The sequence below is a fragment of the Podarcis cretensis genome (assembly GCF_951804945.1).
Source record: "Podarcis cretensis genome assembly, chromosome: 11".
In the NCBI taxonomy this organism is placed as follows: Eukaryota; Metazoa; Chordata; class Lepidosauria; order Squamata; family Lacertidae; genus Podarcis; species Podarcis cretensis.
The window spans coordinates 34,601,826-34,627,363 of NC_137180.1; the positions used below are offsets into that span (position 1 = coordinate 34,601,826).

At 41.3% G+C, this 25,538-nt stretch overlaps 1 protein-coding gene across 3 annotated transcripts in view; it reads left to right on the forward strand.

The window, feature by feature from the left end:
* Positions 1-25,538, forward strand: part of ACOT12 (acyl-CoA thioesterase 12) — a 29,184-nt gene that overhangs the window by 1,019 nt on the left and 2,627 nt on the right. The window contains exons 2-14 of one of the 3 annotated variants that reach the window (XM_079995958.1): positions 3,382-3,446; positions 8,123-8,183; positions 9,776-9,877; positions 10,798-10,933; positions 13,125-13,281; positions 15,553-15,672; positions 16,776-16,926; positions 17,422-17,477; positions 19,669-19,732; positions 20,446-20,532; positions 21,493-21,624; positions 22,663-22,796; positions 24,367-24,495. In XM_079995958.1, the coding sequence (XP_079852084.1) occupies positions 3,394-3,446; positions 8,123-8,183; positions 9,776-9,877; positions 10,798-10,933; positions 13,125-13,281; positions 15,553-15,672; positions 16,776-16,926; positions 17,422-17,477; positions 19,669-19,732; positions 20,446-20,532; positions 21,493-21,624; positions 22,663-22,796; positions 24,367-24,495 (1,382 nt within the window). In that variant the 5' untranslated portion in view covers positions 3,382-3,393. Of the gene's footprint in view, positions 1-3,376; positions 3,447-8,122; positions 8,184-9,775; positions 9,878-10,797; positions 10,934-13,124; positions 13,282-15,552; positions 15,673-16,775; positions 16,927-17,421; positions 17,478-19,668; positions 19,733-20,445; positions 20,533-21,492; positions 21,625-22,662; positions 22,797-24,366; positions 24,496-25,538 lie in introns of all 3 variants that reach the window. The other 2 variants (XM_079995956.1, XM_079995957.1) reach the window with 2 other exon arrangements.

The window sequence follows — 25,538 nt, forward strand, 5'->3', positions numbered from 1 at the left end:
TCATGATGCTGTAACTACCTCCTTTGCACAGTACCCTCAGTTTGGGAAGCGAGGATTTGCAGTGTCAGGTAAGGCCAGGTGCCAACTTCTCCCAGGAGGAAACCCTGTTGAACTCAGTGGGACTTATTTCTGAGGAGACATGGGTAGAATGGTGCTGCCAGCTCCTTACACTGCAATCCTATAATATCTACTCAGAGGTAAGTCCTATTGAATTCATTGAGGCTTACCTTCAGCTGTGTGAGTTTAGGATTGCATAGTGCCAGCATAATGTGCTCATTAGCAGATACTAAGGAGCACAAAAATATTAGTAAAGTTTTATTTTTTTCTCTCTCTCTCTCTCAGTATGGTATCATTCTAGAAATAAAATTATTATTATGCTGGCACTTGCAATTTCCAGAGGTTTTTTCTTCCTTCAATAAGGCTGTGAGGTATACTGGAGCATTTGTAATGCAAACTAGCTTAATTACAATACTCATTTTGTTGGTAAAGAATTTAGGGATTTCACAGCTTTAAAATTAAAACAGGTTCGTTTTTCTCTTTTATATAACCCCAGTTACTGAATGATTTTATCTTTTTGTCACAACTCTCCTATGAGGTAGGAAAGTTATTAAGCTAGGAGGTCACCATGGACAAATTTGGAATTTTGAGAGAGTGCCATGTGCACCACCCTTCAAGTAGGTTCTCTGCCCTGGGCCATTCCCCACAAAAGACAAAAAGAGAATCTCTCTGTGTGTGTGCGCGTGTGTGTGTGCTTTTATGGCCTCTGGACAAAAGTTGGAAGCAGTAGAATTAAAATGCATTCTCTTGAACTTGTATGGTTTTACAAAGGGCCGCCCCCACCCCACCTTACAGTGGTATATTTCACATCCAATAGCACATATCCAGTGCTTGCCAACACACACACACACGCGCGGCAGAGATCCTAAAGGATCTTCATCATTTTTACTAAAGATGGCAACAACCCACCAACAAATCACAGAACACCCTCTGTAGATAGAGAGGTGACTTGTGAATTGTTGGTTGTTTTGAGGGTATCTCTTGTAAAAATTATGAGGATCCAGAAAGAATACTCAGGGGCTTCTTGGGCACCAGGAAAAGTCCTCAGGACTGCTGTTGTGGTTATGGGCACCACAGTGAGCAAGCCATATTTTTCACACATTTGTATACAACGCCGGCAGTAGAATTAAACAACATTCACCAGAAACCCATGTTTTGCATCCTGCATTTGCCTGTACTGTTTTCTCTGAACTTGCACAGCTACTGAACACATGCACTCTACCCACCAGGTCAGTTTCTCTCTCCATGAAGATTGGTATATGGTTACAGTTGTTGGATGACATTCCTTAGTTAAGCCAATTGCTTGCTAATAGTCAGGAATGATTGGTTGGTGTTCTCTCGGTGTAACATAGGATTGGATATGTTTTCCTGAATGACCAGTTTGCCAGTGAGGTTTGATCTGATACCACTGTTGTGCCAGAGAGTGTGTGTGTGTAACAGAAAAGGCTATTTGAATCTGAGATACTCATGGGAGAAAGTGGGGAGTATTGAAAGTGAGCTGGCTAAAAACGAGAGATGGTGCAGGTGCTGTATATTGGGAAACCCAATGCAGGATTAGCATCTGTACTGCCTGTTCCCCACAGAGAGTGCTATAGTTTAGATTAGCAAACTACAACTTCCAGAATTCTTGGGGGGAAGAAGCCATGCGCCTAAAATGTATGGTGTGGATGTGACCTGAGTTCAGTTCTGATACTGAAAACAAAATCCCTAGGCTCAGAGGCATCCTGCATGTCTTTTGCACCTGACTCTACCTGGTAGGTCTTAGGGTTCAAATAATTAAAAAACAAACTTATGAGAAATCTGAAGCCTGGCTGCCCTGATGAACCTTATTATGAGGATGAAATGGAGAAAATTCTATAAATATCCTAAACTCCTTGGAGGAACAGTAGGCTACAAATGTTAAAAGGGGGAAAAAGTTTTCCATCTTTTCCTTTGGAAGTTAAGCATTACTCAAGAGGCTGTAAATTATTTCAAGCACTATCTCACCAGTACCCTTATATCTAGTTCACAGATGGCCCAGTTTCGTGTTCTTATTGGCTTTAAAAGACGATTAGACAAATTCTGGCTCTCTGGCTATTAAAGATCATGACAGTGTTCTACTTCAGTTGTCGGAGGCATATACTGCCTCTGAATATCATTTGTGAGGAATCGCAAGTGGGGAGGATGCTGTTGCATTCAGGAGCTGCTTGTGGGCTTCCCACAGGCCTCCAATTGACCACAGTAATTGGGCTGCTGGACTAATTTCCTTACGTATAATTTTTAAGAAAACAGTTTTGTGGACTTCAGTTGTGTTTTATTGATAATCTTGCTAAGTAAGCCACTTAGAGAGTGTTGTCATGAAGCTATCTATAAATCTTAACAAATGAACAGAATTTATAGATTTTTTGTGGGGGGAAGAACATGTATGCTTGTTGGGAAGCTGCAGTTGGAACTGGTAAATGCGATAAAATAGATGCAGGATAACAAAACCAGATGGGGTAGCCAGTACCACAGAAGACAAAATTGGGATTCAATATGACCTTAACTGGGCCCAACTAAGAAGTTGAATTTCAATAGGGACAAATGTAAGGTTCTTCACTTAGGCAGGAAGAACCAGAAGCACAAATATAAGATGGAGGACACCTGGATTGCCAGTAGTACATGTGAAAAGGATCTAGCAGACTTAATGGACCACAAGCATAATGTGAGTCACTAGTGTGATGCAGCAACCAAAACATCAAATGCTATTTTAGGCTGCATCAACAGAAGTATAGTGTCCTGATGGTGTCTGTTTTGGTCAGACCACACCTAGAGCACTGTGTCCAGTTCTGGACACCACAATTTAAGAAGGATGTTGACAAGCTGGAATGTGTGCAGAGGAAGACAACCAAGATAATCAAGGGTCTGGAAACCAAGGCTTATAAGGAATGCTTGAGGGATTTGGGTACATTTAGCCTGGTAGAGAGGAGAAAGGATAGCCATCTTCAAATAGCTAAAGGGCTGTGACATGGAGGATGGAACAAGCTTGGTTTTTCCTGCTCCGAAGGGTAGGAACTGAACCAATGGATTCAAGCTACAAAAAAGGAGATTGGAATAGACTCCCTAGGGAGGTGGTGGACTCTCGTTCCTTGGAGGTTTTTAAGCAGAGGTTGAATGTCCATCTGGGGGTCCCTTCCAGCTCTACAATTCTATGATTAACAATGTGCATCTTTGGAAGGAAAGCATCATATGTGTAAAGTGGCCCTTAGAAGACAACCAAATTAACCATGCTTAAGGGCAAAGGCATGTTGAGAGAAAACTTATAATTGCTTACATGTTTATAATTGCCTTTTCTTCCAAGCTGAGAAACACGCTGGCATGCCCTGTGTGACAGCATCGGTGGATGACATTCAGTTTGAAGAGACTGCCAGGTATACCTTCAAATAGTTATTATCAGCACTTTTCACAGCCTTCCTTTATTTTCTGTGTAACAGAGATTAACCAGAACATTAAAAATTGGTCCAGTGAACATAGGAGATGATTCTCTTAAGGGTGGGCAGCTTCTCTCAGCCTGAGGACCATGTTCTGTCATGGGGCCTCATGACAATAGTGGACAAGGGCCAGAAGCAGAAGGAGGTGGAGGAACGTATGAGGCTCTTACCTTTGTACAGTAGGTTACATTCCAGCCGTGTTGAAATCCAACACACACACACACACACACCCCTCAATTCTGCATTCAGCTAAGCAAGTATTATGATCATAGTTCAAATAAACATGGAGACAAAAACACAACACTCAAGGAGGGCATGGGGGAGGGACATAGCCCAAGGATAGGGGTGTGTGACTTGGGGGGGCGGGGAGTTCAGATAGGAGTGCCTGCTAGGGATACAAGTTTGTCTACAAATACAACCATTTACTGAGAAAGGAAACCACTTTTAAAAAAATCTTACAATGTTTTTCTTGATATGACGATGAGTGGCATTCATAAAGTCATAAATTGGCACCCCCCCCCATTTTCAAAGATTATGCATTTAATGGATTCATAAAAGTGCATGCAACTCAAGAAATATATTTTGCTTTTAACTTCCAGAAATAAGGGGGGGTTGTTTCCCCACTGAAGCTAATAGCGAGCAATTTTTGCCAGTCAACTGTTTGTCTCGATTGTTAATGTGAGAGAAGTCTGGCAGTTTTATGAAGTTAACCTTCCACCTGAGTGTTAATTAACTTTAAAAGCATTTATAATTAATGTTAATGTTCATTAATTTTGAAAACTAAGATAACATTTCTTTCTGCTGTGTTGTAAAAGTACGGAATGATGGCAAATGCAATTATTAACTTCTGTGGGATTTTAGACTACAAGTCTGTGTTTTCCTGAGGAGCAAGGCCTGATGGGTTCATGCAGTATTTACTAAATGGTACAACTTTATTATTATTATTATTGTGAGCACAAATACATATGTAGGTGCCATATCCATGCACACTAAGGTCATATTGTAGCAGTTACCTCTGGTATGAAGAAACAATAATATATTTACAGTGATGCTCCAGTTATAGTGTTGCGTGAATCACTTTTCACACAGATATTTAATATTATGCCCCCCCCCATTGAGATTCGTGTGTACTCATTAATGGCTTAAAATGCAGCTAGGTCATTCTTTTTCTCAATTCAAGCTGGTATTGGGGTAGGGAAGCCTCAAAACACAGTATTTCAGAATAAATGACAAGATAGAGGAGTGCACTGGATGCTGAATAAACAAGCATGCACGTAGCCCAAGTCTTGTGGAACACAGTGGATCTTATTTCTGGGATATGCTTGAACTGTATGTTGTTCCTAAGCTGAAAACAAGATGTCCCCAAGTCTTCTACATTCCCATTTCCCAAGAATTTAGCTGTGTTTCTTTAATCCACAAGGAATATAGAAATGGTAGCCAACATGGTGCCTCTATGTGTTGTTGGATTCCAACTCCCATAATTCCTGATTAATTTCTGCTGGCTTTGAGTTGGACCCCAACAATATCCGGAGTGTGCCGTGTTGGCTACTCCTGAAGTATAGGAGAAAGTTACTTGTAACAATGTGATTTTTGCACAACGAATTAAGAGCAATGCATCTTGTTCCTTCAGCTCTTGCACTCCAAATCAGAATAGGAGTAGTAGGAGTAGTAGTAGTTATAATATTACTCCTACAACTATGTTTTGGCCTGTCAATTCCTAAAACACCAAAAGACTAGAAATCAAAAGAGAAATAGGAGGTGCCCAACCCCATGTTTCTGTTGTAAGATGAATGTGATGGCAGAAAGGCAATCACTGGGGAGAATTGGGAGGCAAGAGAAACCTTAACTCTTCCCTCCCCGCCAATTCTCCCTGCAAATGCCCCCCCCCCCAAGCTGGTTTAGGTATCTCTCCTCCCTGCATAGACAAACTGTAACTGTTCCAGGTTTTTATGCTCCTTGCTTTGTCTTTGAGATGGTTAGAAGTTTTGAATATCCATCCTGTATGAGTAAAATCTGCTACTTACCGGTATATATGGTCCCCCTCACCTAACCTGCCTACAGGGAAAACAGCTCCCTCCCATTAAAGAACAAACATTGTTGTTTGTGTTTGTATACCGTGTGAATTCATCAGCAGTGTCTATTTTACATAAGTTTGTAGTTTAGATTTCCTTCTCTTTTTGCATTTTCTTTGTGTACCCTTACTGAGAGCATTCAGCCTGCTACACTTCAAAAGGTCCCCATCAGTTACAAATGAGAATGCAATGGTCTGTGACACTGCAATGTTCCCTGAATTCCAATTCCCAGAGCCTCTGTTCAGAGCAAGTGGCTTTCGGGGTACTTTTCAACAGTGACAACGGAACTTTCTATATATATAAACAGAATTATTAACCATAGATGGGATGCCCCTGGCCTTACAATGACTTTTTAAAGAATGTTTAGATAGTGTTCACACGCCAGCCTTCAGGAGCTCTGGGTTCTGGAGAATGAGATTAGATTCTAAGCATTTCAGGGAGATACTCTGAAAATAAAGGGTTTCCCTGACATAAATATAAGAATAAGCCAGAACCACATAGTTGTACGAAATTCAAGGTGAGGGAACTTAGCTTGGTGATAGCATGTTTGGCCCCTGGCATCACCAGGTAAAAGAAATGGGTAGCAAGTGATATGAAAGACCTCTACCTGAGGCCCTATAGAACCACTGTTAGGTAAAGTAGACAATTCTGGACAAAATAAATACTTTTACCTGGCGTAAGGTAGCTTCTTATGCTCCTAAGGGACTAATGAAAAGAAAAGCAACCGTGTGGTTTTGGCTCCAAGCAGCACCAGCAACATAATGTGTGGAAGTGGCTCCAGCCTTGCAAAGTAAGATAAATGAAAGCAGTGCATAGTTAAAACTGGCCACGGTGATGGCCAGCAACAGATAGCTTTAAAAGAGGATTAGGTAAACTAATGGAAGAGGAGGCTACTAACCATCACGGTTCTGCTCTCCTTGCAGAGTTGGAGGCAGTGATGCTTCTGAATGCTGTTTGTGAGAAACTGTGAGAGGGGAGGGCTCTCTTGTGTTTGTGTCCTGCTTGCTGATTCCCCATAGGCAGCTTGCTGGCCACTGTCAGAATAGGATACTGGACTAGATAGGCCATGGGCCTGACCTGGCAGGCTCTTCTTATGTTTTTATGTCCATAAAAGTTTCTAAGCTGCAAACAAAATTCTGCTAGCATGATGAAGTGCTGCTAGAGGAGGAACAGAGAGTTCTGCTCCTCCTACAGCAAACCAGAGCAGGACAGCTCACTCGGTTTCCATGCTAGGTGCAGAGGAAGGACAGAATGTTCAACCTCTCATTGGCTGGGCCTCCCACATACCTAATGGAATTTCCTGTTACCATTTGCAGTCAGCGAGAGTGCCTGATCCAAGACTGAGATATCCTTTCTTTGTCGGTGCTTCACATGTGTGGATCCTGGCAATGAAAACCAGATTCCAGGACCAGGGTTATATACCATGCTGAAACTAGGCTGTAATTAAGACCTGCTACTCTACTGTAATTAAGACCTGCTACTCTGGCTCGCCAGAGCAGCGATGTCACGCTGGCCACGTGACCCGGAAGTGTCTCCGGACAGCGCTGGCCCCTGGCCTCTTAAGTGAGATGGGCGCACAACCCCAGAGTCTGTCAAGACTGGCCCGTACGGGCAGGGGTACCTTTACCTTTACCTTTACTCTTTTTGTCCTCGCTCCTTGGAAATAGCAGAACAGCCTCAACCTGCATTGCAATCGCTTCTAGAGGAAGAACCCCTTCACAATTTGTAGCTCCGCTTTCACTTTAAAGTCCAAACCAGGTTATGCTGTCTCCTTCCTTGGAGGTTTTTTAAGTAGAGGCTAGGTGGCCATCTGTCATGGATGCTTTAGCTGAGAATCCTGCATTACAGGGGGGAGTTGGACTAGATGATTCTTCGGGACCCTTCCAATTCTACAATTCTATGGTTTTATGAAGGGGCGCAGGTGGCGCTGTGGGTTAAACCACAGAGCCTAGGGCTTGCTGATCAGAAGGTTGGCGGTTTGAATCCGTGCGACGGGGTGAGCTCCTTTTGTTCGGTCCCTGCTCCTGCCCACCTAGCAGTTCGAAAGCACGTCAAAGTGCAAGTAGATAAATAGGTACTGCTCTGGCGGGAAGGTAAACGGTGTTTCCGTGTGCTGCTCTGGTTCGCCAGAAGCGGCTTAGTCGTGCTGGCCACATGACCCGGAAGCTGTACGCTGGCTCCCTCGGCCAATAAAGCGAGATGAGCGCCGCAACCCCAGAGTCAGCCACGACTGGACCTAATGGTCAGGGGTCCCTTTACCTTTACCTTTACCTTATGGTTCTATGATAAGTTTTCAGCAGTTTGCCTGTGGGCAGTGGGCAGAGGCTGATCAAGCAGCAAGTCACCTTCCTTGCCATTGCCCTGCAGAGCCAAAATGCTTTATTTCTGCCAATACCCCTCTCTCCCTCTGGTATTGATGGCTGGCCATGCAGTAGCTAACAGTGTCGTGTTGCCATTGCTAGATCAGGGCCACTAAAGGCCTGAAACTGCTTATAATATTCTGTTTTTGTATAATGAGATTGTGGTGCTTTTTTCTGTTAATAGAGTCGGACAGATTATCAGCATTAATGCTAAGGTAAACCGGGCATTCACTACGAGTATGGAGGTAAGAGACTGCATTTGTTTGTCTTGGTGTGTTTTTAAGCTGAGATTATACATGGTGTTATATAGGCAGAATGAAACAAATGAAAGAATGAATTCATGTTAAGTAAATGGCCATCGCCAATAGGATGTCTTTAGTGGGGACTCAAATCTCTCTCACTAGTTTTTATCCCCTTCTCTACATTTCCTAATCATTTATTGCCACAACATGACTCTTGTCTTCTACCCCCGGGTTACAGGTCCAAAACATACCCCAGGGCCCCCTAGCTGCCCAGAGCTATTGACTTTCTCAGAGGCTATGTCCATGATACTGTTTCAGTAGATCCACTCTCGCAAAATAGGTTCTCTGACAACTTTTGTGGTCACCAAACACTTGTACTCTTTATGCAGAACTACCTCTGGCTTCTCTTTCAAGTGAACCGGTATCTGCCACAGTACACTGCTAATTTTTAAATGTTTACATTCTTCTTTTTCAAAACATTTTGTTCCAACAGTTTGTTAAAGAGTTGAGCACTGAAACTGAATGAAAAAGTTCATAAATACAGAACATCTGCAGGCTTATCAGTTCAAAATGTGCCCTCAAGTCTATATTAGTCTTTATGGGGTTTAGTCATGCACGACAAAGACTATAAAAGCTATAAAGAGCTCCAGTGTGATGTAATGTTTAGAGGGTTGGACCAGGACTGAAGAGACCTTGATTCAAATCCTCAGTCAATTCAAAGCTTGCTGGAAGACCTTGCACCAGTCTCAGTCTAACCAACCTCACAGGATGCTGTGAGAATCTGGAGAACCATGTATTCTTCTTGAGCTCCTTGGAGGAAAGGCAGGACATAAATTTAATAAATCAATAAATATTGGCTGGAAATGGCCCAAGTGTCTCCTCCCTCCTTTCAGCACCCCACCCTATTTAAAATTAGCCACCAATCAACATTTTATAGAATCAGCAGTTGTATTTAGGTTTACAGTACTGCACGCACTTAGCAGAGAATAGGTCCCGCTGAACTCAGTAGGTATCTCTGAGCAGCCAAACTGAACTCCAGTTTACCTGAAGGAGCGTCTCAACCCCCATCATTCAGTCTGGACACTGAGATCCAGCTCTGAGGGCCTTCTGGCTGTTCCCACACCACGAGAAGTGAGGTTACAGGGAACCAGGCAGAGGGCCTTCTTGGTAGTGGCGCCCGCCCTGTGGAATGTCCTCCCGTCAGATGTCAAGGAAGTAAACAACTATCTGACTTTTAGAAGACATCTGAAGGCGGCTCTGTCTAGGGAAGTTTTTAATGTTTGATGTTTTATTGTGTTTTGAATATTCTGTTGGGAGCCAAGCCACCCAGAGTGGCTGGGGAAACTCAGCCAGATGGGTGGGGTATAAATAATAAATTTATTAGTAGTAGTAGTAGTAGTAGTAGTAGAAGATGTAACATAGGATTGTACTGTTAAGACACTTGGGAAGCAATGGAGATAATAACATAATTATGAAATCAGTTGGTGAGCTCAGCTCTTTATTAAGATGAAGGGAATGCTAGTATTATTACATAAACCAGTTCTAAATTATATAACTCCTAGTAATCCGGTGTTGTTGTTTCCTTTTGCATGTAGGTTGGTGTCAAAGTTACATTGCAAGATCCTCTTACCACCTTCCAAAAACTGATTTGTGTGGCTTTCTCTACATACGTGGCAAAACCAGTACATAATGGCAAGGTGATATATTTCATTCAAAAATGGCCCTTAGTTTACATGGATTCCAGAATGGTCTGTAAACCAAATTGTGGTGTTCATGGCAGCTTACCCTTACATAATTTGTATTAATATTGTTTGTCTGATAGCAGAGTAGTAGCACCACAGAAGAACTGTAGTGGGCAAACATGCATCAGAAGCTTTTACTGTGGTAATTTGACCATGGGCTAGCTAAGGGGAAGTGCCACAATTTCATTGCATTCAGTGCCTGCTACACATTGCATTTCTAGTTCTGTTTTCTGAGACAAATTTTAGCTTAGGTTGATTTTAAGATGTGTGTATCTGTGTGTGTAAATACTCCGGCACCAGGGGGCGGAGAGCAGGTGGGGCGGGGCTGGTGCGCCTCCTGGGGGTGTCCCATGTCACCTGCGGGGGCATGGCGCCCAGCGCGGATGGGGGACAGCCACGATGGCACCCCACCGGGATCGCGCTGCCGGGGACAGTGCGCTGCCCCCGCACTCCTCTTCCTCCGCCAGTGTGTAAATAAATAACCAACATTTGGTAAATCTGGAATGTGAGCAAATGTATGTCAAGTTACTGTTGGTATGCTATCTCTTCTTACCAATTATTAATGCAGCTTAATACAAAAGTGGCAGAATGAGGTGCAGACTTTGCTGTTGTTCAGATAATGAAGACACACCTTTTTACCCAGGGCTTTGACACCTGAAATGTATACTGTATTTTCAGGACCCACACTGTTGTTTGTGGTTGCATTTTTTATTGTAAGTTTAAAACTGCTTTTAATGCTGTATTTTCACTTGTAAATAACTCACCCTGAGAACTTAGGGTAAAGGGTAGGTAATAAAATAAAATAAAATAAAATAAAATAATAAAAGTAGAATTTACTTTTGCAATCCTTTTTAAAAAATCTTTAATTTGTTCAGGTTGATTTAAAACCAGTGGAGTTCGTCACTGCACAGGATTCTCTTGAGTACACCCTGGCTGCTGAGAGAAGAAAAATCCGACTGGATCATGAACGCGTCTGTAAGAACCTGGTGGAAGAATGTGGCATGAATAGTGGTCAGTCATTAGAATTTATTATTATTCTTGTATCCTACCCTTCCTCCCATAGGTATCCAGGGGGCCTTACAATAACCATTAAAATGAGGTCAGCATAAAATATAATTCAAACCATATAATTCAAACCAGTATCAGCAATGAAACACAGTGCAGCAGACTGCAACACTTGGACTATTGAATACCAGTCCATCTATGTGCCAGTGGAACAAACAAGTATGTCTTAAATTAGATCCTAGAAGATAATGACATGGGGGACAGCTAAAACAGACACATTGCTGTGTGCTTCCCATTTCCAAGTGATGAGGAGTTTCAGGGAAGCATTATCCAGATTGGGTTCCTATGGAGTTTCCTATCTCTGGAAACTTAAGGCATTTTATAATATTTTGTTTATTGACAAATAGAGCACAAAGTAGAGGCATACAGATCTCCTGTTCCACATTAAGGGTAAAGGGACCCCTGACTATTAGGTCCAGTCGTGACTGACTCTGGGGTTGCGGCGCTCATCTCGCTTTACTGGCCGAGGGAGCCGGCGTACAGCTTCCAGGTCATGTGGCCAGCATGACTAAGCAGCTTCTGGCGAACCAGAGCTGCGCACGGAAACACCGTTTACCTTCCCGCCGGAGTGGTACCTATTTATCTACTTGCACTTTGACATGCTTTCGAACTGCTAGGTTGGCAGGAGCTGGGACCAAGCAACAGGAGCTTCACTTCAATGAAGATACCAACGGGAGCTCACCTTCTGATCGGCAAGTCCTAGGCTCTGTGGTTTAACCCACAGCGCCACCCTGTTCCACATTAGATCCCAATAAAAGTTAGCTACACATGCAAAGTGCCTTGAGCTCATCACTCATACGCACATTTTTGTTTGTGTGTATTCTCAGTCTGCTTCTGTTGTTCACATCCCTCCCCTACCATCTGCCCCCTCACTTTGTTCAGAAGGTGGGGTAGATCTGCAATACTAGCGTCCCAGTGCATGGGTCACTGTTGTTTACTAGTAGCAGGAGGTGTAGGGCAGCAGGGAGGTGGGTGTGGGACAAATGCATAAATGGTGAGTCCCTTTGGTATTATGCTAATTTGCTAATGGACCAACGTGGCTGCATATAATATAGTGTTGTTTCCATAAACTTAAACTATCCATGTTGGAAAATGTTTTGCACTCATAACCTTTAAAACTTACAAAGTCCTTTTGGGCAGGATGCATAGTTTAGCAATTATCTTAGACTAGATCAGGGGTACCCAAACTTGGGTCTCCAGCTGTTTTGGGACTACAACTCCCATCATATGTAGCTAGCAAAAGTGGTCAGGGATGATGGGAACTGTAGTCCAAATGCAGCTGGAGACCCAAGATTGGAAAACTCTGGACCAGATGAAATCAGTATAGGACATTTCAACCTATGGAACTGGCACATGCTCATGTTTTAAAAAAAGAAGCAGCAGCACACTGTGACACCGTAAAGCAGTTTTTCTCCTTAAAACACACTACCATAGCCAGCACTGGCTTAACAGTGATAAAGAGCAAAAAAAGTAAAGTGTTAAATTATTTTGTGCTAAGATTGCTTTCCATGAAACATCTACAAAGTGCACGAAGCAAGGTGGAATTTGTCTTCTAAATACAAATTGTACAACTTGATAAGTAGGTCCAAAGTGCAAAGCGCTCAGATGAATCCAAGCTACAACACAGGGGTTATAAAACAGATGTAAGTGGGGCAGAAGCCAAAGACTTAATTCAGGTCAAGTGGGATCATGTGACAGATTAGCATGATTGGCATTTTTTGAAATATAAAGATCTTGCTTTGCTAGAGATCTCTTCACCCTGGAAGACAGATCCCTCCTTCCCCTGTTGAATTATGGGTATTAAATAGACCTGTAGTCCAATTTCTCTCTGTCTTTAAAACATACATTTATATGATCCAAATTCTAATAAGCTGACATAGTATGAATTTTAGTCTGACAGTATTAGAGAACAGGGTCAGCCAACTAGCCCTACATTACCTGTATTCTATGCTCTCATAACAGCCATAAACTCTTTTGGAATTGTCTTGTGGGATACATACCTTACAAAGTGTAGTCACGCTGCTGATTTCAGTGAAGCTGCTTTATTTCTAAGACATAGGGCAGTGGCAGCCACAGTATAATTGGACTGGTCTGTCATTTCACTAACATCCTTGGCTATTCACTTCATACATTTCAGAACAAGTTTGCAATCAAGGAGAAGGTGCAATTTCCACAGATCTCACCCATGTGCAGAGCACTGAACTTGTCTTGCCTCCGCATGCCAATCATCAAGGAAATACATTTGGTGGCCAAATTATGGCTTGGATGGAGACAGTGGCCGTTATTTCAGCAAGGTACCATTTTTTTATTCAGCATCCTTCCGTCTTACTCGTTACTGGGCAAGCCTAGAGAGGAATGCAAGGTTTCTTTCTGCCTGACTTTTTTTCTCTTTGTCTAGTAGTTTAATGTTCATCTAATCACGCAGAGAATTCCATCATCCCCCTGTTGCTTGGTACATGTAGCTCTCTCTCTCTTTGTGTGTGTGAGACAAGAATTTCTATTAGAATTCCCTTCACACACCAGTGGGCCTGATTCATTGCCAGGGTGCTGGATGTGTCATTCCCATTCATTATTCATGTAGCTCTGATTTGTAACCTGAAGTTATACCAATAATAACTGGCTTTCCTTTGTTACTGGATAAACAGCTCATTTTATTAAAATTGCAAATCTGTCACAGGTTTTACACGGTCATAACACCAATGACCCAAGTGAGCGGCATTTATATGTAAGCACACAGCCTCATTTATATATCTGTATCTATAAATGGTTCCCAAATAACTCTGCAATAAATCTGGTCCAGAAGAATGGAGATGGGGCTTAGCTGCAGCAAAATAACACATCAGACGCTGAAAATATTTCTTTTTTGCACTTAAAAGTGATGAGCCAAAATGTAGGAGAAACAGTGCTAAACAGTGACAGAGAGCTGTCTATTTTGCTTGACAAATAGCTGACCTTGCTGCAAAGCTTTTGTAAAACAACTTACAATTAGATTTGACCTTTGAAGGTGCCAGTTAGAGTTGCTATGACCACAGGCTTACAAGGAATGAGAATGAGGTTTATAAAAGCAAGCAGTACTCAAAGAACAAACTGAATATATGCTCAGACAGGGTTATATATATATATATCCTCTTTTAAATACTGTGATACTAACCAAGCAGTGTCAAAGATGAACTAAACAGAAATCTGCTAGAATGAGATTTGGTCTTTCAGGTACACCATGTCTGTAAAAATATGGGCTTACCTTTCTAGTAAAATAATATCAGGTTTTTAGGCCTAACAGTGAAAAAAGATTGCAAACTTCATCTACACATTTACACCTCCGTTCTTGACATTAATCTGCTTCTATCTTTATTGTTGTATTGCAAATGAGATATTTAGCAATTTAAATAGGAGGAGCAAATTATTCCTAATGAAAACCAAAGTAATTTGAATGCATTATAAAGATGCACAATTCAATTAATTAGAAACAGATAATTGTGCACGCTTAACAATTCTGGTACATCATAAAGGGTAATTGAGTTAAGGCTAAAGATAAATAATGGTGCAAAACAGTATTATCTCTAAGCTAAGCAAAGGTTAGGAAGAAATTTCAGTCCTACAACACCACCACAACAAAACAATACCTAATTCTCAACAAATTCTTTTTATAAGATTCATTCTGTTAAAATAAACTCACACAAGGACTTAATTTTCCCCCCTTTCATATATAGGGCCTAATGGGCCTAGCACTGCCTGGGATTGTTTTAGAAACTAAAAAAAACCCCTGTCTTTTTGAAAAAAAGAGTGTTTTTTGTGAGTTTGGACCCATCACATCAAAAATCAAGTGAAGTCACTACAAAGTCATGTTTCATTTCACCATCTCGATTCAGAATTGCACTTAGTGTCCAAACTTCAATGAAGATACCAACCTCAAGAACCTTTGCGCAGAGTTCAGCAACAATACCTTGAGAGGTGGCCAGACCTATGCCCCCAAATGGGTGCAGTCACACCAAAGTCACATTTGGGTCTGCCTCCTTGATTCAAAATGGCACCTGGTGCCCAAACATTGGCACAGACCCTCATTCCCCCACCCGTGATGTGTTTGGCAGCAATATATTTAGAGGCTGCCAAAACAGGGAAAGAAATACCAGTGTTTATAATTTTTTTAAAGAAATTGTTTCTGTACTCAATTGTTTTTAACTGTTTTTATATATGTAACTGTCTTATATACCTCATTATACTGTAAATCGATTTGAGATGTTTCATGGGAAATGATTCATCAAATAAATGAATGAACGAATGAAGAAAAATAGCATTTAATGTATGGAAGAGCTAAGCCAAACAGTCCCCCCTCCCCCCTTTAAATAATAGATATAGATACCAGAAACCACAATTCTCAGATGCCTGAAGTTCTAACTGAAGAGAATGTTTCTACCTTTATTAAAACCAGTATAAGCTATAAACTTGGAATTTCCATTTTACAGACTTAGTTTGTTGCATAGAAATACTGAAATGTTGCATTGATATGAAAAGAAATAGCATGATAATATATGTATTTTAATTTGCTTTCCTTTTTCCTCCTTCAGTCGCCTGTGTAGGCTGCATCCAACTTTGAAATCTGTAGATATGTTTAAATTCCGGGGACCTTCAACTGTTGGTGACCGCCTTGTTTTCAATGCTATAGTTAACAATACTTTTCAGAAAAGGTAGTAAGCTTGTCTCTATCTTAATGCTACTGTGTGGTCTAAAATGCTTCAGTTTCAATTTGCGTAAAGAATATAAAAATTAAAATGTAGTTTGCAGTGCTATTTTTCTAGAAAAAATAGGTGCCAGAAGTCACCACAAATTCCTCACTTGTTCTCTTATAATGGCAATGGTACCCACCTGAGAGGTGCCAAGACTGAGTTCCCAGCGAGTTCCAAGTGAAAGAAAAAGCCCTGGTAGTTTGAAATTATACCATTCTTTGTTACACTAGCAAGAACATAAGTATTAAAAATTCATATATTTCCCCTCTGTTTTTTGTACAACAACTGGAGATTGTAGTTTCTTGTATGTATGCTCCATTATTCATACGCATTCCCTTTGACCAGTTATTATGCATTATCCTAGCCCGGTAGTAACAGACCTTAGCAAATCAGTAAATCTCATCACAGAATAGGAAGTTGTATGTCATGTCATAACATTTGGTGTGAGAGCCTAACTAACATCTGATGTACAGTGGTGCCCCGCAAGACGAATGCCTCGCAAGACGGAAAACCCGCTAGACGAAAGGGTTTTCCGTTTTGGAGGTGCTTCGCAAAACGAATTTCCTATGGGCTTGCTTCGCAAGACGAAAATGTCTTGCGAGTTCCTGCGGGTTTTTTTTCCCTTTCCCCCCCTTTTTCTAAGTCGCTAAGCCGCATATCAGCTGATCCGCTAAGCCACTTAACAGCTGATCCGCTAAGCCCCTAAGCCGCTAATAGCGCTAATCCGCTAAGCTGCTAATGGGCTTGCTTCGCAAGACGAAAAAACCGCAAGACGAAGAGACTCGCAGAACGGATTCTTTTCGTCTTGCGAGGCACCACTGTACTTTAGAGATCAAGAAATATAAAAGTATACATAGGGTTGGAGTCCAATCCCATGCATGTCTGCACAGAAATGCCCTATTTAGATCAATGGAGCTTAGGCTCACCTGTATAATATGGCAGGTATAATAATTTATTTCCTCCTTTTAAAAAAAAACAGCTTGTAGCTTCTCTGTATACTGTAATTCGGTGCGGCATTTGTCGCACCCCAGCTGCTAAATTAACTGAAAGCTCTTCTTTTTCAGCATTGAAGTTGGAGTTCGTGTTGAGGCCTTCAATTGTGAGGAATGGGCCAAAGGCCAAGCTCGGCATATCAACAGTGCCTTTTTAATTTTTAATGCTGTAAATGAACATGGAGAACTTATTACCTTCCCCAGAGTCAAATCTATTACAAAGGTGAACCTTTAAAAAAATAGGGAGAGAATAACTGTGTACATAAACAAGATAATCAGATTATTAATTTAGAAATTATGAAATGGATAGTATACCAGTAGGAGAAGTGAATATTTATTTGAGTTTTGTAAGATGAAAAATATATAAATCATTTTTGTCCCATAAAGGGGACTAATTCTAAAGTGCTTTGGATTAATATTTCATCTAGAAGACGATTATTGAACTCATAGCCAAGGACTGAAATACTCTGCCAGTCTCAGGTAAAAGGACTCGTGGTAGTTTTGTGATCTTAAGACAAACCAGAATTATACTTTTCAGACAGTATTGTAGTTAACTTACACATTTTATTTAGATGGTTGGCTTCACAGTAAAGTCTGTGTTATGCTCTTTTAAAAAAGCTTGTTATATTCAATCTGTCCGCTATTCTGAAAATTAGAAAAACTACAATGTAAAATTTATAACTAATTATTATTTTTTCTTGCTTTGTTCATTGCAAAGGATGGTTTAAGGCGATATCATGGAGCTATTGCAAGGAAGAAAATTAGATTAGCCAGGTACAGTAAGTAAGCCCCAAAGACAGCATAAATGTTTAAAATGCCATTAACAGTACAGCTGATGTTATTTCTCAGCTGCTATTGTAGAGCTGATCATGTTTGGTTTGTGAAACGTCAACAGAAAACATCAGTGCATGAGATGTTCCTCACAGATTGTACACAAAATCATTTTGGTGTACAGTAATGTGATATAAATCCGGCTTTGAACACAACAGATTCTGGAATCTCTTCCTCCATGTGGGATTGTTATGGGAGTGGGGGTATAGTTAGGATTTTTCCTAACTTTTTCCAGACATGCATGTCCATAACATGTTGTGTTTAATAAGCTCTGGTAAAGAAGTCTGTTTTAATAAACAATTTGATGTTTGAGCAGGATTGTTGCACCTTGTCTGGAGATGACAGCTTTAATGTTCCAAGGCAATATAACAGAAAGTAGCAGGTGGAACTCTTGTCTCCTACCTTAAGTGTTATGCTGGGTAATCTTTTCCCATGCTGGTGGAGGAAAAATTGGGAAGTAAAGTGCCTGTGTCCTATCTCAGTGCCTTAGAGCATTTAAGAACCCCTTGTAGATAACTAGGGTTGTAACCAACATCAACCATACTCATGACCAATTTAAGTCCATTAATTCCAGTGGATCTATTTGTTGATCACTTCTCCTACCTGGGCAGTTACCTTTCCACAAGAGCCGACACTGATGCCAAAATCCAGCATTGCCTGAGCTCTGTAAGTGCAGCTTTCTCCTGACTGAAGTGCAGAGTGTTTGAGGATCAGGACATTCGCAGGGAAACCAAAATGCATGTTAACAAAGCTATTGCACTACCAACCTTACTGTATGTTTGTGAAACATGGACCACTTAAAACGCCTTCTCCATCCTCAAAAGATTCCATCAATGGCATCTCTGAAAAAATAATTACATATCACTTGGGAAGACAGGTGAACTAATGTCAATGTACTGGAAGAAGCAAAGATCACGTGTCGAAGCAATGATTCTTCAACATCAACTTCGTTGGACTGGTCATGTTGATCAGATGCCTGATTATAGTCTTCCAAAGCAACTACTCTATTCTGAACTTAAAAATGGAAAGCGTAATGCTGGTGGTCAACAAAGAGGTTTATAGACTTTCTCAAGGCAAATCTAAAAAAATGTAGTATAAACACTGACAATTGGGAAACATTGGTCTGCGGGCGTTCTAATTGGAGAACAGTCTTTACCAAAGGTGGTCATGGTCTGGTGACTTCTGTTTCAGTGTATCTGAAGAGGTGTGCATGCACATGAAAGCTCATACCAATAACAAACTTAGTTGGTCTCTAAGGTGCTACTGGAAGGAATTTTTTAATTTTGTTTCAACTACAGCAGACCAACACGGCTACCTACCTGTAACGTGGACTTTGAAGACGCTTGAACTCAGAATGAAAGTGAAAAACGTCCTATGAGGATGGAACAGTTGGCAAATCCTCACCTTGATCAACTCTCACCCGGAAACCTATGCCCCCACTGTGGAAGGATGTATGGATCCAAAATTGGACTCACTGTTAAGACCGTGTTCATGGAAGACAATCTTACTCAGCTACGAGTGATCGCCAAAGAAGAAGAGTCCGAGTATAATTAAATTTGATACAACCCTAGTTTTGCAGGACGCAGATTGCATATGTGGAGTCTATGCATTTATAGCTTATATGTACAAAAGAGCCAACCATCACAAGGTCAAGGGCGGGGCTAGTTTATGTGAACCCGTTCCCATCCCCTCTGTCATCCGCACAATGGTTATCCTTGAATTTTAGTTAACCATACCTGGCAAATCTCCAGACAAGGACCTGGCAACCCTAGTTCTGATTGTTGCACATTATAAAAACTAAGCATTTGCTAGCTGCAGCATATTTGGAAGAGTGAATGCTATATCGATTTGTCATTTTTATATAACTTGAGGAATTTTAAGAAGTTTTAAACAGTTGCACTAGTAGGAGCCAGTGCAACGAATCCTGTTAGTGCAACGGGGTTTTCCTAATTGACTTGGGGTGCAGGTGTTTGGTTCGGGACAAACCCCAGAACAGCACATGGAGGAGGTGGTTCCATGTAGTAACCAGAAATGCTTGCGCTGACAGCACAGTCAAATTGCGCAACAATGAATTCCACCCTGAGGATTTCCTAAGCTTACTTTTGGCCTTCTTTCCGCATTGTATCAACTACAGGAAATACATTCTTTTGAAGCAGGAAAACAATTGCACACTTGATTTCTGGGACAGAGGCAATCAGGTAACATCAGTAACATTTGCATATATAATATACATTAAGGGATTAAGTGTATGGCCCTAAATGTCAAAAATTGGGTGTATGATGATTGTATTTTTCTTTGTTTACTGTCTCCTGATATTTAATTATAATCAGAATTATAAGAGAATATCTGGGATATTTCCTATAACAAGTCACAGAAATTTGGCCATATATTGGCATTAAGTGGAACAGGACCACTCCTTTTCCCTCTTTTTTCCTGCCCCCACAACCCTTCCTCCTCATCTTTCCTTTCCTTGCCACACATAGGAATTAGGCCAGGGACCATAGGCTGTCTACTCCTGGTTTAATTGATCAGTGAAACATAGCTGTATACACACAATACATTTAAAGCACACACATACAATTCTGGGAGCTCTAGTTTAAATCTCACAGAATTACAATTCCCAGCACTCTTAACCAACTACAGTTCCCAGAATTCTTTGAGAGAAGGCATATGCTTTTTACACATGCCATGTGTACACAGCCACAAATTAGTCTCCTTTTAAACAGAATGACCTTGATCATCATGAGACTTATACTCCTACTGTTGAAAAGGTTCAGTTCAGACACTGTCTTTTTCAAGAGGAGAGAAAGAGAACAAAATATTTGTTTTGCAACCAAATTCCAGAAATTATAGGAATTTCTGCGCCTTGTACATTTTCCCTCATTGGTTACTACCTTGCTTTGTGTTTTAGGCAGACAAAATCGAAAGCAATGTTACAGCATTGACTGTTCTGGCAGCAAAGCCTGGATGGGAAATGATTAGCACTAGCCTGAACTACGTAAGTACTCAGTTGTGCAGGAGACACACACAATTCCCTACGAATTCAAAGAATTAATATGAATGGAAAGTCCCAATACAATGAGGCCTTTCAGACTACAAAGTAATTATGTGTCATTAATTTTATCTTAGACACTGTCCTCTACATTTCTGCAATTTAAAAGCTGCAGCTGTTAAGGTATTTTCTAAAACTGTTAAAATTATTTGTCTGCTTCCTCTTCGAAATCAAAATGTACATTTTTAACTAACTCCCTTCTCCCCCTTTCTATGACTGCTAATTAGTATGCTGCTAGAAGACACGCTTTGAATGTCAATTTGTTCACATGGATCATGTGACTATTCATGTGACTTTGTGTTTTTTTCTGCTGAAGATTTTGAGTCTGGTCGGTTAAGAAAGAAACACATATTCTCAGTTGTGACAGTTTCCCAGTAAAACTAACCTGAAATGTTTTGTGCTTTTGGATAACTGATGTCTGACCTCTGCTTAGAGTAGATAAACATTATATAGTATTTTTATGAATCAATTGTAAGTAACAGTATGCAGTATTGATATAAAACATGAGACCCAATTTTTTCTTCTTCAAGTAGATGAATAATAACAATACTTTCAGCATTTCCTTGCAACTATACAAAAAAAGCAAGGCAGCAAAAAGGCAATTAAAAAATATTTTTTTGAAAGGTCCTGTCTGTCATGCACAGTCTATATACTTCACATGTCTGTGCAACACAGAACAGGCTTCTCAAGGATCAGACTGATTAATATGGGTCAAAGTATTTTTGAGATATTCCTTCAGATGATCATATCTAGAGCCACTTATATCAATAGCCAGGCCACTATTATGCTCCTTCTGCCTACGGCAAAACTGATAGATCAAATCTACTGTCACAGCTCCTAAGTCCAGTTTGTCTCTTTTCCTTGCATAATTTAGCTCCTATTTGCCTTTATTCTTTATATCTCTAGCTATATCCACTCTGTTCATCGCTGAAACTTAATGGGCATAGCAATCCTAACCCCAGCCCGCAAAAAGCAAAATGGATTGGAATGGATCACCACATCCGAAACCCCACCAGCTCACACTGGCCAGCGAAGAAGGTGGGGGGCCGTTTTTCCTAAAAAAATTGCTGCACCATCTCCAGCTGGGCCTCTTATGTGATCCAAGAGGTTTTGGAGTTAACATATCTGATCAAAAACTGCTAACAACTTGTGCTAAAACAGTCCATTTTGGGACGCGGGGGGCACTGTGGGTTAAACCACAGAGCCTAGGACTTGCCAGTCGGAAGGTTGACGGTTCGAATCCCCGCGACGGGGTGAGCTCCTGTTGCTCGGCCCCTGCTCCTGCCAACCTAGCAGTTCGAAAGCACGTCAAAGTGCAAGTAGATAAATAGGGACCGCTCTGGCGGGAAGATAAACAGCATTTCCATGCGCTGCTCTGGTTCGTCAGAAGCGGCTTAGTCATGCTGGCCACATGACCCGGAAGCTGTACGCCAGCTCCCTCAGCCGATAAAGCAAGATGAGCGTCGCAACCCCAGAGTCGGCCACGACTGGACCTAATGGTCAGGGGTCCCTTTACCTTTACCTTTTTACTGGCAGCAGCTGGTTTCCTACCCTACAGGGTGCACTGGGACTTCCATTGTGAAGGAGCCCCTCCCCCAGCAACATGCTTCTCTACCTAGGGAGTATCCTGCCCCCATCCCCTCCAGCCAACAACATTGAGGGAGTAGGATTGCACTGTAAAATTATAGCAATATTCTCTTATAGTGTTCTCTTCCAGTGGCTCCCAATTGGTGGTCCGCGTAACCCACCCAGGGGGTCTGTGCCACCATTCACATAACAAAAACTACCATAGAGATACCAATATTTTCTAAAGTAAGGGGTCCATGACTGGGATTTTGAAAAACGGGGGGTCTGCAGCACATAGCTAATTGGGAACCACTGTTCTATTCCATTAAAGTAAGCAGGATTCTCCTAGAAACTTTTATAATGTTGTATGGCTGATACTGTTTAAAGTTATGACCCATACTTTCCTGCATATTTGATTTTAAAAGCTAAAGGACCTACCAACATTGTTAATCTTCATCCATAATTCTCTCTCTCTCCCCATGTAATAAAAAAAAATTTTTTTTTTTTTAGATAAAAATGTTTACTCTTGAAGAGACAGATGCTTTGTCAGTCAAGGTTGAAATGCAAGTGCGGATATCTTCAGAACTAGCATTCTCCCTCTTATCTGACTTCAGACATCATGTGCACTGGGTTAAACACTATTCGTAAGCATATATATATTTTCTTTTTAAAGTCCATATCCACTCTCATGATCTGGTTGAAGTAGATTTTGCCTTCATAGAAAGCGATCTGTCAAAATGATTTCCGTAATATTCAGTAGGACAATGAAGAAGTTTCAAGTAAAATACACAATGGCTTTTATAAGCTTTTGTAGCCAAGGTTTGTTACAACTCATAGATAGTCTGGAGAGAGCTAAAGCATGAGCCCGGATTCAGATGACATGCTAAACCAGTGGTTCCCAACCTTTTTTTGGCTATGCTCCACCTGGGTATCTTTGAAATCCTGATTTCCCCCCCCCTCCCATGACATATAATTCTTATTCAAAAAGCGAACTCCTATTCACGTGGAGGAAGCCTAAAAGGCCATTAACTTTAATACAGTGGTACCTCGGGTTACATACGCTTCAGGTTACAGACTCTGCTAACCCAGAAATAGTGCTACAGATTAAGAACTTTGCTTCAGGATAAGAACAGAAATCGTGCTCCGGCGGCGTGGTGGCAGCAGGAGGCCCCATTAGCTAAAGTGGTGCTTCAGGTTAAGAACAGTTTCAGGTTAAGTACGGACCTCCGGAACGAATTAAGTACTTAACCCGAGGTACCACTGTAACGCATTCCCGAATTGCCCCCCCCCCAAATCAAATTGCCCCCTTGTGGGGCGTGTGTCCCACGTTGGAAACCATGGTGCTAAGCCAAGCCAAGGTTTAGCTCAGCATGGCCAGCAGCAAAACAACTAGGGAGAAGTATGGCTTGACATTCTCAGAGTGGTTTAACACTCAGTCCCTCTTCCCAGAGAACTCTGGGTATTGTTGCTCTGTGATGGGAATAGGGATCTCCTAACAACTCTTTTGGAGAAGACATGACTATTAAACTGGTATCATAGATCTATAATGTATAGTATAGATGTGGCCATTGTCTTTAGAAAAAGGTACTTTAACCATGTTAGTTGGACAAGGAAATAGTTCTGTAAAGATATGCTTTTTAATAAAGATATGCCTTGTCAGCAGTGAAAGTGTTGAACTGGCCCAAATATATCCTACCTCTTAGATTTCAAAATGATTAAATGTGCTCCTATTTTGCATAGTGTTGTACAGTATGTTGAAAAGTAACGGGCTGGAGCCCTAAACAAGCTGCATTGGGAAACAGGTGAAGAATTATGTAAATAGTAAGGCAGAAATGGTAAACATTGACTTTCTCATTTTACTGCATTAATAAAGCATGTTATTTTTATCTTCAAAAGTTTTGTCAGCACGGCACTTGAAAGTGGAGCAAGGGAGGAAGAAGAGGCAGAGCTGGTTATATACAGTTTAATAGATGCAGGTTTAAGCTGAACTTGAAGTGAGCAATCACTTTTCCTATGTAGCTTCTTTTTGCCATTCTGTTTGGTTTAAATGTTTACTGAAAAAAACGAAGTCATGTGTAACAGTTATTTAATCTGAAACAAAAGCTGCACATTCCTAGTCACAATTTAGATTAGAACGAACATATCCTTTAATTCATGTTTTACATGATACCTCAGCTACTAAACTTCACTAATGTATGGCTCATGTTCTTACAGAATGTGTAAGGTTATCCAGAATGTGACCGAAGAGGACAAAATATATCACATTACATCCATATCAATTAATGGAAATAAGCCAGATGATTTTTTAATTCTCGTGTCTCAAAGAAAGCCTTGCAAGACTGGGTAAGTAGTTGAAAGCATGCCCATTTAGTAGCAGGTAAATTTCAAGCTTTCTACAATAAAGTAACAGGACCCACACACCCAAAAATAATTATATGCTGTGAGTTTGGATGAAATAATTATTTCTTGCAAAATGTGGGATGTCTTGATTACACAGAAACTCTGGACATAGCAAAAACTGCTTTGTAAAGACTGAAGGCAAAGGTGCATGTTTGAAAGGTCATTTGTGCAACACCCCCTACACCGGGGGTGAAGAATTGGCCTCTCCATCTCTGGGTTAAGTGTCACAAGCTTGTCAAGTAACCCACTTTTGCCTGTGTGGAGAATCAGCTGATCAGTGGGGCTTGCTAGCATAGTACTGCAGCACCAAAATTCTCTCCCGAGGGTAGTAGATTAACGGTTCCTGAAAATGCTTGTTATTTCTTTGGTCCCCCTTTCTATGTGATGGGACACAGATATTCTCCTGAAAGGGGAAATTTCACTATTGGGTGGATCAGTGAACTATTTACATGGCGATGGTTTACACAGGGTGTTGTTGCTGCCTGTCTGCAAGGTTGCCGAGTCCCAAGAGCCGCAAGAGCAAATGTCTTTGCAGCAACAGCAGTAGCAATTACAGTGGTACCTCAGGTTAAGTACTTAATTCATTCCAGAGGTCTGTACTTAACCTGAAACTGTTCTTAACCTGAAGCACCACTTTAGCTAATGGGGCCTCCTGCTGCCGCCACGCTGCTGAAGCAAGATTTCTGTTCTCATCCTGAAGCAAAGTTCTTAACCTGAAGCACTATTTCTGGGTTAGCGGAGTCTGTAACCTGAAGCATATGTAACCTGACGCGTATGTAACCTGAGGTACCACTGTAGATGCTTTCAGGCAGGCGGATTTAAGGGAGCGCGACTGGTTCTCCCACACTGGGCGCCAAGCGGAGAGGTCGCCGCAGGGGGCACTGCAACAATGAACCACTGAGGGCAAGAGACAAGCGGGACTGAATTTGGTGCTGCACAGGGCGCCACTGAAATTTTAAAGCCCAAAGTCTGCCACTGCTTCTTGG